General features: G+C 50.1%; 1 protein-coding gene across 1 annotated transcript in view; it reads right to left on the reverse strand.

Annotated features, from left to right (window-relative positions):
• The window catches only part of Zc3h3 (zinc finger CCCH-type containing 3), an 80336-nt gene that overhangs the window by 1253 nt on the left and 61379 nt on the right, over window positions 1-17704 (reverse strand). Inside the window, 6 exon segments of the mRNA XM_037197562.1 lie at window positions 928-1274; window positions 1786-1970; window positions 14277-14408; window positions 16793-16862; window positions 16952-17110; window positions 17184-17226. Coding sequence (XP_037053457.1) covers window positions 928-1274; window positions 1786-1970; window positions 14277-14408; window positions 16793-16862; window positions 16952-17110; window positions 17184-17226 — 936 coding nt within the window.

Below are 17704 nucleotides of genomic sequence, written 5' to 3' on the forward strand. Positions count from 1 at the left end.
CCCAGGCCTGCAGATTCAACAGCCTCGGCCAGGTTAGCCCCCATTTGTCCTCGGGGCTGCTTCAACAGGCACAGCCAGGCTTCCTGCCAGATACTGTCCCAGGCTCAGCTGCACCTGCCCCTCCAGCTCCCTTCCTGGCCGAACAAGCCTCAGGAGCTTTCTGGAGCCCTCCTCTAGTCTGTCCAAACTATATGTCGGGTTTAAGAACCCTGTGGCTCCTTTGGTCCTGGGATTAACTTTTGGGTTCATGATCTTTACAGACACACGCTGCCTCGGGGTCCGCAGCTGCTCACTAGCCAGTGGCCGGCCACCTACATGGAGGGAACTGTTGCCCCATCTAGGTTCCAGTTGGGCAAGGGCCTGGTATCATCCACTCTGCACCCAAGAAGGACGATGTAACCAGGAGGCAGCCCCTACAGCAGGCGCTTCAGTGTGCTCAGTGGGGCTGTTAGAGAAGCCTGCAGCAAGCATCTTCCATTAACGTTACGGCCGTGAAATATGACAATAAAATGATAGCCGTATGGTCGCAAATTTGCAGCCCGCCGAGCTGCGTGGGGTTTATCGTCACTCAAACGCGCAGAGAGCTGTAAAATGTTTACAGAAAGGGTCGTTTGCAGCCATAAAATCCTCTTTTCTCTCCTAAACAAGGCTGAGTGGAGCCATTTACCAAGCCCCAAACGCTCATTGGGGAGAGGGAACATCTGTTCTCTCCAGGAGTGTGCGGTGATCTTCCAGAACAAATTAACAGAAATGGGTGCTTTCTAATTAAATCAGCCCTCGCTGGGGTGGTCTTCAAGGCGGCCACTGCTGTGCTTGCTCCTCACTGGCCTGCCCTGGGCACCTGGTACACTGACTCCCAGGCCCCACCCAGGGATGCCATTCTGAAGTGCACATTTTAAAAGATCCAGGAGGGGCTAGACTGCTCACCTGAGTCCTTGGTGCGGGGGCTCCTGGGGGACTGGGGCCCGCTCTGGCTTCCTGGGCTCGGGGAGGAACGCAGGGAGATGAAGGACGGCAGCTTGCAGAGGCTGCTGGAGCCTGTTCCTGAGCCCGTCCCACCTGTCCCAGAGGCGGCTTCTTCCTGGTCCAAGGATGGGGTGGGGGAGCTAGGAGAGGGGGAGGAGGAAGGGGAGGAAGCAGCGGTGGCCTTTGAAGACAGGGTAGAGGTGGAGGCTAATACCCTTGGGGAGTCGGGGGGCGAGACTGGGGCCTCGGTTCTGGAGGCCAGACCACTGGACATCTGTCTGACAGGGCGCTGAGCAGTCGAGTGCTTCCTGCATGAAAGGGGGAAGGAACAACTGTGAGGGTGGGTGACTTCTCCCACAGACTGGAGAGAGAGGGTGCTTGTCAATTATTTGCATGGCACCTATCCTAAAACAGGGCTTCTAGACCCTCACCTCCATACCCAACCCTAGAGGCTATTGGGCATGTCTATACAGATCTAAGGGGCCTAGGGTTCATCTGTAGGGAGTCCCCACAATCCATAGGAGATGGGCACAGTTCTGGTTTCCCTATCCTCCAGGGGCATACTCCTCCCACCAAGTAGGGAGAGGGTTTCGGAAAGCCTCCATGCATGGGGGTGTTTGTGACTCTGTCCACATTTAGGGTTCTAGAATACAGGCATCTTAGGAGCTCTTGCCTCCGACTGAGATTCCCTTTTGGATCTAAAGCCCACCGTTTTCGGGTGAGACTTTACCCCAGAGGGTCCTAAATGTCCTTAGAGCAGGGACGGGCCACCTCCAGTTCACATACGCTCACATATGCAGCACCCATATGACCTGTCACCTGAGTACATGGCCAGCTGAGGCCCTGCTTCTGGGGGCCCCGTCACTGGGCCCTGGGGTAGGAGGTGCAGCTGTCCGCCGGCCATGGCGCTTCTGGTTACGATGGAGCAGCTGGCACTGGTCACCACGGGGACAAATACCCTTGCGGGCAAAGTCAGGACACAGCAGCGTGTGCTTCTTCTTGCACTGGGGAAGAATAATGGTTGGTAGGGCTAAGCGGACGCTATGGCTACACACAGGGAGGAGGCCAGATACAGCCCAGTAAGAGCCCCCTGACCCCGTAAGCTGCCCACCAGGCTAGAGTTGTTCCACCTGGACATGCACTGAGGGCAGGGCCAGGGCCAGCACCTGCCTGGGGATTCCCAGAGCCTGAGGCCAGGCCATTGCTGGGGCTCTGCCTGTCTGCTCTGTCTGTCTGTCTCTGTTCCAGTGGGTGTGTTTGGAGCAGAGGAAGGAGGGTGGGGCTTGAGGCCTCAGGGGACCTCATGGGATAGGGTTTGGGCCAGGAGCCCAGGCTAGCAGGCAAGGCAGGTCGGCTGAGGCCGGGCATCACTGGGTTAGGGCTGGGCCAGGCACTCGATCCATGGCACCTGTCATGGGGCTAATTATACCAGTGTAGAGGCTAGGGGGAGGGCATGCCAGGCAGCAGGTGTCCCAGGCCAAGACTAAGATTCAGTTCTGTCCACCAGACCACACCAGGGACTCCAGCAGCCTCTGCCCAGTGTACAGTGGCTAGGCCCAGCCAGGGGGGAGACCCAGAGATGTTTGCTCAGGGTTCCCAAGCTCTACTCTAGTCCAGCTGCTACAACTCCAAAGCCTCTCCAAGGGAGGGTTACCACTCCCCTCCCCCCCAGTTTGGATGGGCACAGCTTGGCAGAGAGAACCGGAGCCTAGTTAATCTTGGGCCCCCAAATTATACTTCCCATTGGACCAGGAAACAAGAAGCCCCAGGTCAAAATGAGACACCCCCCTGAACTCACAGGATTTGTCAAAAGTTGAAAACTCAAAATCAGCCACGGTACCAGAGCAGCCCATGCTAAGTCATGGGTATAGAATGGTAGGCCAGGAAGAAACAGGACTCACAGGCCTTATGACCTCCCTATTAGAATGTATCTTGTGAGGAAGGAGGGTATCCCCTACCCTGCTTCCCACAACTAGGACAAAGCCTGGCAGAGAGCCTCACAGAGTGGGACACGCACTTCTCAGCAGGCGTCCAGCTGCACCGAGAAGAGCCGCACAGAGTAAGTGCCCTGGTGGGACGTGCTCCTGTGATGTGGGCACTCCACCTGCCCTGCAAGCAGGGGAGGGCAAGGGCCCTCCCTTCACAGACTCACTTGTTCACTCCTACAGGGAATGTGAGCTCCTGTGCACTGGACCCAGCTAGCAACCTGGGCTTAAAACTCAGGGCAGCCCGACAGAGAGAGAAAATAAAGGCTGGAGTGGCCAGAGAACAGAAGACTCACGGCCAGCATGCATGTGAGCATGTGGCCTGCATGTGAGCCCGTGCAGGTGTGTGTGTGTGTACAGTGTGAACAGTGACACTCAAGTAGTGCCAAGGGCCCCACACACTTGTTCATCAAGCTGTAACAGACCGGCAGACCTCAGCTCAGAGGCAGCCTGGACCCCACTACTCCATGCTGTGGCCCACAAGCACCTAAAATGAGACGGAATTTCAGAGACACACTGAAACATGATGGTCAAACATGATGGACTTTAAACTTGGCAGGAAAAAAAATGAATGCAAAATATGGAATTTTATTTTCCATTGATTACATGTTAAATTTTTTGAATGAATGAAAAACAACTTTCACTTGCTCTCCTCCCCCCTTAAAACACATGTGTATTCTTCCCAGAAAGTGCTAAACTGGTCTAATGTTCCTGAAAAACACCAAAAACCCTAGGAAGAAAGTAAAGAACTTCCTTTAGATCATCCAAGGGCTATGATGAGAACGCAAATGATGAAAGAAAATTCCTAGGTAGCAGAGATGGGGTCCACCTCACTCCCAGACCTGGACACAGGCGCTTAGGACACAGAGATGGGGTCTACCTCACTCCCAGACCTGGACACAGGGGCTTAGGACACAGAGATGGGGTCCACCTCACTCCCAGAACAGGACACAGGCGCTCAGGACACAGAGATGGGGTCTACCTCACTCCCAGACCTGGACACAGGGGCTTAGGACACAGAGATGGGGTCCACCTCACTCCCAGACCTGGACACAGGCGCTCAGGACACAGAGATGGGGTCCACCTCACTCCCAGACCTGGCCACAGGCCACTCACTGATGCAAAGGCCTGACAGTGACATACCCAAGCACCTGGAGTTGGGCTTGCACTGCTCCATAAGCAGCTGGACTGTCAGCGACTATATGAAGGAACACTATGACAGTGCGCCACCGTCTGTGGAGGGCAGTGTGGTCCCTAGAATCCTGGAGCCTTAGGTGTCTGTGTAGAAAAAAGGCTCCATCTCCAGAGATCAGAGGAAGCAGAAAAATGAACCAAAGAAATGTGAAGGAAAGAGGTAAAACATAGCAGGAATTAAAGCCAGGAAACTCAAAAGGTGTCCCTTGTAATAATAACTAATCTTCAGGAAGCAAGGGACCAACACAGAGGCAATGCTACTACAGAAGCCAAATTAGATGCTGAGGATGAACAGAGCCATGAGGCAGGGCGCAGCTCAGAGATACAGTGTAAGCCATTTGTGTGGGAAGCCTCTGACTCAATCACCTGCACTTAAAAAAAAAAATGGATGGAACCAGAAAATATCATCCTGAGTGAGGTAACCCAGACTCATAAGGACAAACATGGTATGTACTCACTCATAAGTGGATTCTAGATATAAAATAAAGAACAATCAGACTGCAACCCACAGAACCAGGGAGGCTACATAGCAGGGGGAACCCGAGGATGACTGTGGCTTATAATAAGTTTTGGTTTTACTCAATCACTGGGCAAGCCTCAATCAAACATTTCACTATTAGGATAAGAATTTATACTGTATCAAGCTGATAATAGAAAAATAAATAAATTAATAAAAAAGACCTATGCCACATCAAGAACAAGCTTTATGCCAATCAATCTGAATTCACAGGTGAAATTGACAAGTTCCAGAAAAATTGACAAGGAATAACAAAACTTGGATTTTCCTATTGCCATAAAGGAATTTCAGTCAGTATCTAAGGAAGTTCTAACCCAAAGAGTTTTCTTTATAATTTTTCAAGAATTTACAAGACACAATTCTACTTCATGAACAAATCAAATCCACAGAAGAGTGAAACAGAGAACCACAGTCTATGTGGCCAGAGAGTCTTGAAAAGAACAAAGCTTGTCATGAGAAGAACATCTAGGCCAACTCTGCACCTGAAGAAGCTGCATGAAGAAGCACTAAGTGACCAGGATCATGAGAAAATCAACAAACAAAAGGTAAAAGTTAAGTAAGAAAGACGACTGGGGGCTGGCAGGATGGTCCTGTGGGTAAAAGTCTTGCTCTAAAAGCCCGATGAATTGAGTTCAGCTTCGGGAATCTACACAATGGCTTGGAACGAGAGCGAAATCCACAGCTGTCATTTGACTTCCACATACATGCCATGACAAGTGGCCCCCCTCACACACAGCAGTGATAAATAAAAATTGAAATAAAAAAGAGCACCAAGCATGGTGGCTTAAGCCTTTAGTCCCAGCACTCTGGAGGTAGAAGTAGGTGGATCTCTATGAGTTCGAGGCCAGGCCAGTCTGGTCTACACAGTGAGTTCCAGGACAGCCAGGGTGGGAGAGATGCCTTGCAGGCTAACACTGAGAGGACCCAGCTTCAGTTCCCAGAACTCATGTCAATCAAGTCATAACTAACCCTAACTAGGTTCTAGGGTATCTAATGCCCTCTTCTGGCCTCTGAAGGCACCTGCATGCACGTGGTACACTCATCCACACACTCACAAATACACAAATAAATGGTTTATAAAAATTAAGAAAAAATAAGAAGTGATAAACAGAAATTAGTATATTACAAGGTTAACTAAGAGGATAAAGTTTTAGATCACCTCCATAGAAATGAATTATTTAATAAAATCCAACCTTAATTCAAAGTTGAAATTAGGCAAATTCATGATGGCAAAGAACATATTCTTACTATAAAGAACCTCCTAGACCTGGCATGGTGGCCCACACTTTTAATCCCAGGACTTGGGAGGCAGAGACAACTGAATCTCTTCGAGTTTGAGGCTAGCCTGGTCTATATAGTTGAGTTCCAGGACAGCCAAGGCTACACAGTGAGAAGAACCTGGGCCAGTGAAATGACTCACCAGCTCAGGCAATTACCACCAACTCTGAGGTCTTAGTTCGATCTCCACGACCCACACGTCGAAGGAAAGAGAACCAAGTCCAGCAGGTTGTCCCCTGACCTCTACCTGCATGCTGTGGCAAATATGCATGCAGGCACATGTGTGTGTGTGCATACATATATAGATCACTAAATAAAAGATGTAAAAAACTGAGACTGAAACAGTAAGAACAAACACATTGCTCCTGAGATGGCCACCACAGGTTTCTCTTTCTCTGCAGTGTTCACTGTGCTCTGGTTCATCACTGTGGATCACTGATGCCTGAGACAGGGCTGTTCCCATTCATCTTCTCTCTTTCCAGCTTCATTTGAGATGGCTCAGAGGTTAAAGGCACTGGCTGCTCTTGCAGAAGACCTGGGTTTGGTTCGTGGAACCCACATGGAGGATCACAACCATCTAACTCCAGTTCCAGGACTCAAATACCCTCTTCTGGCCTCAGCAGCCACCAGGCACACATGGTACACAGAATACATGCAAGCAAAACACTCATACATAAAATAAAAATAAATAAATATTTTTCTTTGGTTTTTTGAGACAGAGTTTCTCTGTGTAACAGCCCTGGCTATCCTTGGGACTCACTCTGTAGATTAGGCCAACTTTCAACTCACAGAGATCTACCTGCCTCTGCCTGCTAAGTATTGGGATTGAAAGTGTGTGCCATCATTGCCCAGCTACAAATAAATCTTTATAAACAAGTAAATAAAAAACAAACTTCCAGAAAGTGTGCCTGAAGAGATGGCTCAGTGATTTGGAGTATGTGCTGCTCTTCCAGAAGACCAGAGTTCTGTTCCTGGTGCCCATGTTAAACGGCTCACAACTCACAAACAGATCTGATGCCTCTGGCCTCCAGGTACACCTGCATTCATGTGCACACAGTCACACACAGACACACACAAGTATACATGATTAAAAATAAAATGAAAATAAAAAATACGTGGGGTGGGGGGTCGGAGAGGTGACTCAGAGGTTAAGAGCACTGGCTACACTCACATGGCAGCTTACAACTCTGTTACTACAGTTACAGGGGGTCCAATGCCCTGTTCTGGCCTCCACGGATACTGCATGCATACAAGTGACGCACAGACATACATACAGGCAAAATACTCAAGGCACATACAATAAAAACAAATAAAATTTCAGTATCACACAAACACATATAGAAAAAGGCTAGATCATAGAGGTGATCCATCGAAGAAAGGAATGGCCATAACTCAATCTGAAAAGGAGGCAGCAGAGCAGAGAAGACAGAGCCAGAAGGCCTTCTATGAGGTGACGCCATCAAGAGGAAGCAGCTACCCTAAATGCACATGCCCCACCTGGCATGCTTGCACTTGCCTGTAATCACGCACTGGGAAGCAGGAGCAGAACTGTCACAAGTTAGAGACTAGCCTCCTCTAAATAGTGAGTTCTAGACCAACAAAGACACCCTGTCTCAACAAGGCCAACCTAATAAAGTAAAACCTAAAATGCGTATGTACCAAACAAAAGAACTATTTCATAAAAAAAAATATTTTATTTTATGTATATTAGTGTTTTGCCTACATATATGTATGTGTACCATATGTGTACCTAGTACCTGCAGAGGTCAAAAGACAGCATCAGATTCCCTGAAACTGGAGTTACAAATGACCATGAGCCAACATGTGGATGCTGGGAATCAAGTCCAGGCCCTCCTAAAGAGCAGCAAGTGCTCTTAGTTGCTGAGCCACCTCTGCGGCCCTACAGAGAGCCAGGTGGGAGCAGGGATGGCTCATGTGGTAAAGTGCTTGCTGCCCGAGCACGAAGAACCGGGGAAGTTAGGTCAAAAGGGAGGTACAGCAGCATGCTTGTCATCTCAGTCATAGGAAGACAGGGACAGGAGGAACCCAGGGCTTCCCAATATGGCCAGTCAAAGGCCCCGTCTCAAAAATTAAGGAGAAGAACAACTAAGGAAGACATCTGATGTCAATCTCTGGCCTTTATGCACATATGCACATGCATACATGTATATATACAACAACCACAAAAAAACTTACTGACATGAAGGAGAGATAAACAGACTCATGAAAACTTGATGCCTAAGAGCTAAGGATATAGCCCAATTGGCAGAATGCTTGCCTACTATGCATTAAGTCCAAGGGTTTCGGTCCCCAAGCCACATAACTCAAGGCAGGGTGGCACATACCTGTAATCCCAGCTAGCTCTCTGGATATAAAGGCAAGAAGACCAAATGTTCAAGATCATCCTTAGCTACATATTGAGTCTCAAAGAAAAAAAAGGGAAAGAAAGAAATAAAGAAAAGAGAAAGCTAGACAAAAACTCCGAAAGGATACAATGCAGAACTCAAAAACATCTCTAGGACCAGCAAGATAGTTCAGTGGGTGAAGGAGTTGATGGCACAAGCCTGGCCACTTAGCTCCAGTTCCTGACACCAATGTGACAGTGGAAAGAGAACTGCCTCCAGAGTTGTCCTCTAGCTTGCACACATGCACCACAGCATGTGCATACCCCCTCCACATCCTGTGTGTATATATGTGTATATGTATATGTATACACACACATATGTACACACATTATATATGCTCATACATATATATGCATACAACAATAATAAAGGAAACATTTTAAAAATCTTTCAATAGCAAAATCTATTATGGAATCACAGAATGTTTTATCCAACAAAAGAAAACATTTTTCAGGGCACCACAGCACCTCCTTTTTCCCTACCCGGTGATGTTTGTTGAGGTCTAATGTTCTCACATAACAATACAAAACTGGCATTTGTGGTCCGACATGTTTTCAAGCACAGCTGGGGAAAGGCTGTAGTCTCCCCCCTGGGAAACACATAGATATGAAGTTTGAGTTTAGCCTTGGCTACATAGTGAGATTTTGTTACAAACAAACCAACAAACCAACCGCAGTTTAAAGCCTTTACATAAATGACAATGTAGCTGCTGCGTTTACAGGTATAAATGCAAGTGGTTTCCAACGGAAGGTCAGCAGCAAGCCACATGTTTTGGTAAGAAAACAGCAGCTAGGAAGGAAAGCTGGGTCTTGTTGCTTGCACTCTCCCATCCTGTAGAAAATACCCAAGACAGACAACTCTCGGAGTCACAAAACAGGTCCAAAGAGCCAGGCGTTGGTGGCACACACCTTTAATCCCAGCACTCGGGAGGCAGAGGCAGGCGGATCTCTGAGTTCAAGGCCAGCCTGATCTACAGAGTAAGTTCCTGGACAGCCAGGGCTACACAGGGAAACTCTGTCTTGAAAAACCCAAAACAAACAAACAAACAAACAGGCCATAAGAAACTGAAACAGCTGGGGATGAAATGTAGCTTAGTGTAGAGCATTTGCCTAGCATGGGTTTGAGTCCAAGCTGGGTGGGGACAGGAGCAGAGAAATACTGAAATTATACAGAGTATATTCTTAACTATGAGGAGATGAAATCAAGGTCAGAAAGACAACAAGAAACACTTCCAGATTCCTGGAAACTGAGCAGCACTTCTGGATTAGCCCTGGTCAGAAAGCAGCAGCAGGAGGGACAGGAGGAGGCCTGAGGGAGAGCACAGCACCACAGTGCTGGGCACACAGCTAAGCAAACATGCTCAGAAAAAGGGAAACCTCACGGTACTCTAAGCTCCCACTTCAGGAACCTAGAGGAAAGGGGCAAAATAAATGCCAAGCAAGCAGAAGCAAGTAATAAAAAGAACAGAAAACAATGAATCTGAAAAGGGAAAAACACCAATAGAGAAAGATCAACGAAACAGCTCTTCTGTGCAAAGAGCAATGGGATGATAGAACTTCTAGCCAAACACACTTTTGGAAAACTCACTCTCTATCCCAGAGCACTGAGTAAAAAGACCTCTCCAGAAACAGCCTCAGACCGCAGGCTCCACTGCGGAGTTCTACTACACCACTTAACAAAGAATTAGGCCTGAGTTTTTTCAACCGTTCATAACCGGAAAGAAGGACGTATTTCTAAACTTCTCCCGTAAGGTCAGCATTACCTTGAAACTACAACATCACACTTCATATGAAGCCTAAGGCTGCATCATGCTCAGTGGCGGAAAACAAGAGGGGAATGTCCACTTTTGCCACTTTATTCACACAGTAACAAAAGGCCTTCACATTGAAATGGGAGCAGTAACATTTTGTCTGTCTTCAGATGACAGATCTTGTTTCAAAAATGCCAAGACACCCATATAAAATTGTTATCAGCGTTAACAAAGGAGTTCACAACATGCGGTGGGGAGGATTCCCTGTTTATGGAAATGTGAAGTCGTCCAGTTACCATGGAACACAGTTTGGCAGCTTTACAAAAAGACAAATATAGGATTGACATATGATCCAGCAAGGAAGTAAAAGCAGATACTTGTATGCCAGTGTTCTAGCATCCTTCACAGCAGCCAAAAGGTGGCACTAAGCCATGTCTATTTACAGACATGCAGGGATGGACAGAATGCCTGCATGCATGTGATGGAATACTATGTGGCCATGAAAAGGAATGAAGTTCTTATATATGTTGTGACATGAACCCGGAAAACACTATGCTGAGAAAAAGAACCGAGACACCAGACACAGAGGAACAAACACTGATTTTATCATGTGAAATGTCTAGACAAGGTTGCCGGGTTGGGGACAGGGAGGAAAGGACAGTTGCTGCTTAATGTACTTGCAGTATTTCAGTTTGGGGTGCTGAAAAAGCTTTGAAAATATTTCACAGTGGTGGTAATTGCAGATTACTGTGACTATGTACTTACTTTTGAGACAGGTCTTGCTGTGTGTGACCCTAGCTGGCCTAGTACTCGGGGTGTAGACCAGACTGAGCATAACTTGCACTGATCCTACCTCTGCATCCCAAGTGCTGGGATTACAGGTGTGTGTCCTGGCTCAGTACCGTAAACTGAATTAAAGACAGAGCTGTTGCCTTAAGAATGGCCAGGATAAGGAGCACCGCTACTCGTGGTATGCCGCAGATCTGCTCCACAGCTCTGGGATTCACACTCAGGGCCTTCCTGATGGAAGGCAGGTGCTTTACCAAGGAGTCACATCCCAGCTCTGGATCACAACGTTTCTTTTTCATTTCATGCCATAATTAAAAAACCAAACCAAACAAACCAAACATGAGCAACGAGGACTTATTTCTATGGTGGGGTACTTGCCTAGTGTGCATGAAGCCCCAGGCTCGGTCCCGAGCACCAAAAAGGAACAAAAAATAATATACCAAAAGCTGTGACACTAAAACCTAGTGCGTTGTGAGTTATGTCTCAATGAATCCGTTACTTCCTCTAAAGCCTCCACATTCAGAGGGCAAGAGGACAGATTAGGGTTTCATTTGAGAAATACACTCACTACATAAAAGCACACTACGTAACGGCCTCACATGACAAGCAAATCAACAATAGAGTTCAGAGAGTACACGACAGTCTGCACAAGACGGTCATCACATGGCCCTTCTTACCATCACAGCCCCATGTGGGAGGCAGAGCCCTCATCCCTAGACAAAGAAGCATCCCTAGTGGTTAAGACCTGTGTAGGTCATGGCTACAAGTGGCAGGGCAGGCTGGACTGGAGTCTGACCCTTACCCACAACCACCTCAGCACAACTAAAGGAGCCAGCAATACCAAATATGGGAGCTCTCTGTGATCACGGATGAAGGTAGGCCCTTCAACAGACTCATAAATTATGGGGAATATAGAAGGGTTGCACCCCAAAATAAAGATTTGGGGTGATTGAAGGGCAGCCCCTTTACAAGGCACAGGTAATGTGTGGCAATGGGCAGGAAAACCAAAGATGCTATGGGAGGACTTGGGGCGCTTCAGTAGCCAAGAAGGTCAGGGGACGGATTAGTACAGTGCTGAAACCTGCAGCCAGGGGTCCTGGACAGGCCTCAGCACATGCAGGAGGTGACAGCAGGAGGCACTGGCTAGAGTGGAGAGCTGTGAGCAGGTTCAGCAGAGAGGGAGAAAAAGCTGGGACACATGCACACACACTCTCCACACACATGCACACACACACAAATGGATGGTGCCCAAAGGCACACACATGCACACGCACCCCCCAAATGCACAGGTATACATATACAGAAGACAGACTCGCCAGCTCTGTGCCCTGGGGCACGTTACCCAGAATACTCATGATCTAAGGAGATACACGCTGAGGCAAAGCTGGCATCGCATCCGTCAAGTGATCAAAGTGTGCCCTAGGTCACAAGCAGAAGTGGGAGGAAGTGACACAGTGACACACTGGCCACTTTCTACTCCAGCGTGAGGATACACCAGACCCTGACAGTGAGAGGCGTTCTACAAACAGTCCCTAGCTTGCCGTCACCAATCTGTCCTCAGGTCCAGGAGAGTCGGTCTGCCAGCTGGCAGAGGCTACCCCGAGTGGTAAGACCTGGAGCAGCCCCATGGCCCCCAGAAAGGGAAGGAGCAGAGACTTACTCCCAGCCTAAATTATTCAAAAGGAAAGGGAACGCGCCTCTTTAACAAGCCCTGGCTTTATGAAGCAAGGTTAACAGTTTCACTTGATTCAGTGGAATATTATAAACTCTCTAGGGCCCATTTGAGGACTTCTACTTCAGGCGCAAGGTGACGACTCAGCACTTTTTATATTATTTAGAGAATAAAATTAACCCTCACAGGCCCAGGCTGCTACCTCCCCTCCCGCTGGATCCGGCCTGCTCAGCGCTTTCCCCCATATATAATTACAAGCTGCTATCCATCATGCGGCAGGGACGCAGCGCTGACACGCAGAAAGGGACGCAGTAAGCACTTCCACTAATAGAAGCAGGACTTAAATATCGCTCTGATATCTTCATTTAAATTGGAATATTTTACAATAATCAGCTGCAGCCTCCATGGGGTCCTGCCCCTCACCTGGGCCAGCGCCTAGCAGTGCCCCTGCCAAGGCCTGCCAGTCCCCACCTCCCCGGAAGGACTTCCTTGCCAGGGATCAGTGCCCTTCAAGGTGACCCAACAGCTCCTGTCAAGCTCACGCTGTCAGTAGCAATACAGAAGCATCAGTAGGCTCAAGGAAGTCACCACTGGTGTCCTCTGGAAGGAAGACTCGAGCCACTTTGGTGGGTGGACAGGATAAAAGACAGAAAGTATCCAGAAGCTCGGGCAGCTTTAGAGGGTTGTGCCCAGGTAGGATGGGGCACATACACTGCTTCTGGTGCCCCCGGGATGTGAAGCTCGGAAGGGTTCTTGGGACAGGGGCTGGCCTGGCACTGACATAACCCACACTGCCCGTTGGCCTTGATTTCACTCCACTGCCAAGGCTGGAAGTGAGGGTGGGGACCCACAGACAGGAAAGACAGCAAAGGCGCGTTCCATGGGCCCGAGTCGTGTGTCATGGCTTTTCACTAGATACCAGGGACTGAAGGGCCCTCTCCAAGAGTCCCTAGCCATGCTTAGGCCCACTTCAGGCACAGAACCCCAGTATGAGGAGCTCAGGTATGGGAGGCTTGGCGAAGAGGACTAGATCTCCAGGGCTCTCCTGCAGCTGTGCAGTTGGTAAGATCACGCTAGCTCAGCTAAGGGGAGTTTCTCCTAAAAGTCAACAGGTAGGACTGAGCTGCCTGGGCAACCAGACAGGTAGTCTTGGACATCTAGGAAGAGGCAGCAGGCTAGTTCCTCAGGGATATGGTGCCAGCCCTCCTACCCATTTCCCAACCCTAACTCCACACTGCGTACCTCCACTGGGATATGGGATGCAGCCCTAGGTCACCCTAACCAGCAGCCCTCCACTCCACCATAGGTGAGATGGAAGTGGGATATATATATATATATATATCCCCAGCATCTCAGGGAAGCAGGCGGCCACACAGCTCACACGGCTCCTTTGGTCCTGGAGAACTTCCAACCTCTGACATCTCTTTCCGTCACTACTGGCCTTCCCACAGCAGTCTCCCCGGGCTTCACTATCTCAGCTACTTTATCCCTTCCATATTGGGGTAGGCTCTACTATAAACCCCTTGCTGCCCTTGTATGAGGTCCTGGGGTGCTAGCTGCCCTGCTGGACCCTGGGCAAGTATCTGCCATTTGAGCCATTTGCGAGATGGGCAGAATTACAGTGACCACCTCAAGGCTGTGCGAGACTACCGACGTCAATGCGGAGGAGTCCTGAAGACCGCTTACCAGCCTGTCCCGTGCCCGCCCGGGGCCCCCTCACCTTTGCACCCAGTGGGCAATAGCCTTTGAGGAAGTCACTGCAGACTTCAGCCTTGCGGGACACATACACGTGGCTGTAGGGACAGTTGGTGTTGCTGCAGATCCCCTTCAGAAAGTAGGAGCACACAGGCATCTGTGGGAGGGGAGAAAGGTCAGGGTCCCAAAGTCTGTACCTTTGCACCACATCCACTTTACAAGTAAAAACACCAGGACTTGCAGGCCCGAGAGGGTCCCATGGCTGGACAATAGCCACTCAGATCCTTCCTCAAGACCCTCACCACGGTCCTCCTGGGGGGAGGGAGAAATGGACACAAAGCTGGGTTGTAAATGGTGCACACCTTTAATCTCAACACTTGGGAGGCAGAGACAGGTGAATCTTGGTGAGTTCCAGCTTGGTTGGTCTACATAGTAAGCTCAAGACTAGCCAGGGCTGTGTGGAGAGATTCCAGGGGAAAAAACCAACAAAACCCAAACCAAACCAACCAAACAAACAAAAACCCCACAAAGAATGAACACACCAAGCCAGCCAGCAGCAGCCGGGGTCCAGGGAATCATCTTCCCACATCAAACCCCTGCTTCCCTTTTCTGTTCTAACCCTGCACAAATGAAGATATGGAGCGGGCAGTCTGCAGCAGTGGCTTTTCCTGGGTGTGCTCTTCCCTACCCAGGAACACAGTACACAGGGCTCCTGACCACCAACCCATGGCCTGGTATATCCCGGGAGCCTTGGGACATAGCTCTACTATCTAGGTGGGGCAGACTTGGAGCTGGACATCTAGGACACCAGGTCAGGCACTGGCCACATGGTAGCACCAAGGTCTAGCCCATCAGTAAATTGGGTCCTGGAGCAGAAAGTCTGGACCCACCCTGGCAGCTGTGAGTGGACAGGCCTGGGCAAGTGACTCAGCCCAGGAGCTAGATAAATACCCTGTTCCTTTCTTAGTGGAGAGCTCCAACAGCCCTGATGACAGACAGCTAGCTACAACCGCTACTTGTTACCACGGTGTGGGCCTGGAGGGGACGATGGGCAACGGGACCTGGGTTGAGATCATACAAGGGAGAGGCTACCTCTGAATTTTCTAGGCAACTTTGCTCCTTCCCCTTCCACGGGCCAATCATCAGCCCTTTCTGGACTGTTTGGAGAAAGGGCATTGTCACTGTCCTCACCCAGCACATCCTCCTCAGCCCCAGGAGGTCACTCATATCTCAAAATGCACATCTCAGCCTGCTGACACATGTCCCACACTTGGACTAGCAGTGGCTCTGAGGAGTACTTTCCTGACCCAAGGAATCCATGGGCTTTAAAAAGTCACTTTTCTGGGGCAAGGTGGGAGAGGGGAAGGCAGGAACCTGTCTGAGGGAGGCCAAGGAGGAAGAGGCTGGGGCAGCAGCCCTGGAGTAGAGAGAGGAGGGGAAATCAAAGAAACAAAGGGTGATTTACTGAGCAAGAGTTTATTTTTAATTGTCTTTTAACTGCAGCCACAGAGGGGAGAGGGGCTGGGGGCCCTGTTTGGGCTGGCGGTGGTGAAGCTGGAGACAATTCCCTTAATGTGGTTTTTGATATAGAGCCCAAATTAGCTCTAATAAAAAGGGGTAATAAAGCCAACTCTTGCACCAAACAGAGCTCCTCCTGGCTGTCAGAGCGGGGCCGTTACCAAGAGGAAACTGCGTTCTCATTTCAATTAACCTTGTTTGCACCCCGCCACGTCCACACAAATAACAATAACATTAATTCAGGGCGCTGGTGCGGCCCACACATTAGACAGCTTGGAGTGCGCACGGGCTTTGGAGCTGGCGCTTAATGAACCTGAAACTCGACGTGAATTTCCAAATTGCTCACGACAGAGTTTCGAAGCTCGATTAGGGAGAAAAATGCTGATTCTCTCCAAGCTTCTCAAGGGGAAAAGCTGTCGGAGCAGCAGCAGGCCTCACCCACCCGCCTCCTCTGCACTGCGGCCTTGGCCCCAGGCCCTGCCTCACCCTCATGGCCGTCTTCTCAGAGGTCAGTGGGTCTAGGTGAGGGCCTGGCTGCCGTGCTCGCCATCCTTCCAGGCTGGGGCACACCTGGGCACTGCAATCTTAGCTGTGCTACCATGGCTTTTCTGACCACTACTCCACCCATGGCAGCCTTGGGACAGGAGACAGAGAAGACCCTGACCTCCTCATACTACAGCAGCATCTAGGAGGCTTCCCTCCCCTGTTCCTGTAGTGGAGGTGGGAAGCAGCCTGGCATCATTATAGGACCTGGGGCGATGGTGATGGGAGGAGGAGACTCTCACATGTGCTATGTTGGGACCCCAGGTTTGGTGCTTCTTCCAGCAGGAGGAAGAGGCAGCACAGCACGGCCGGGCCATGGGAGTGAAGGGGTGAGCTGGAGGACTACCTGAGCTTGTGGACACTGCAGGCGGGAGCTGCTCACTTAAGACCAAGGAAAACTATGCCGTACAATCTGTCTGGAGGCTGGATGGCACCCAGGAATGTCTGGAAGAGCAGGCCTGCTGACCACACAGTACTCACCTTCTCCTTGGACACATGGTGCGAGAAAGGGCAGGACCCATCTGTCTTCTTGCATGTGCCTCGGACAAATCTGCAGCATGGGATAGGGAGGTTTGGGGAGGGCTGGTGCCAGGCTTTGCCACTAACCCCCCAAGTTGTCAGTAAGGCTGGGCAGGGCACCTGGTGCACACGGCCACCTTCTCAGGGTCATGGATGTAAGGGCAGCGCTCGCCACGGTTACACCTGCCAAAGCGGTTATAGTACATGCAGTACTCTCTTTTCTTCTCTTTCTTCTGCTTCGCCTGCCGGATGATGGCCAGGCTTCGCTGGACGGCCCGGCTGCACACAGAGAGAGGTTTGTGAGCCCAAGAGTGAGCAGGAGCCCCTACCTTCCCAGCCTCAAGGGACGCACCTGGCCAGGGAACGACTGCAGCTGGTGGCAGGGTCCGGTCGTCCTAAGGGAGAAGGGACAGGTCACACTAGGCCACAGTCCAACTGTAACCCTTCCCTGCCCTTCCCTGGATGACTCACACCTGCTTCCTGCCAAACCATCCAGGCAAAGTCCCCTCAAACTTAGCTCAGGCACAGATGCTTCTTCCAGGAGCCCTTCCCTCTGGGGACACAGCATCAAGAGCGGGACAGTGCTGGGTCCTGTGTCTGGGTTATCCTGAGGGTGGGCAGCCTTGGATCGAGCATGCCAGGGTCAAGGCCTAGAAGAGCCTGCCAGCCCCGATGTCTCCAACCAGCCAGGCTCCCTAAGATTGACTTGGTGTTTTCTGGTTCCCTACTGGCTCCCCAGTTTTCTGCTCCTTAGTGCCCAGTTGGCTCATGGGGCAGGTCTTTGGGCTGAGGTAGTGACTGGCCCATTGACATGTCTCTAGGCTCTGTCCCTGGCCTGGCTACCAAGGAGGCCATCATGCAAATGGCAAAGGG

This window comes from Peromyscus leucopus, chromosome 20 (assembly GCF_004664715.2).
Source record: "Peromyscus leucopus breed LL Stock chromosome 20, UCI_PerLeu_2.1, whole genome shotgun sequence".
In the NCBI taxonomy this organism is placed as follows: domain Eukaryota; kingdom Metazoa; phylum Chordata; class Mammalia; order Rodentia; family Cricetidae; genus Peromyscus; species Peromyscus leucopus.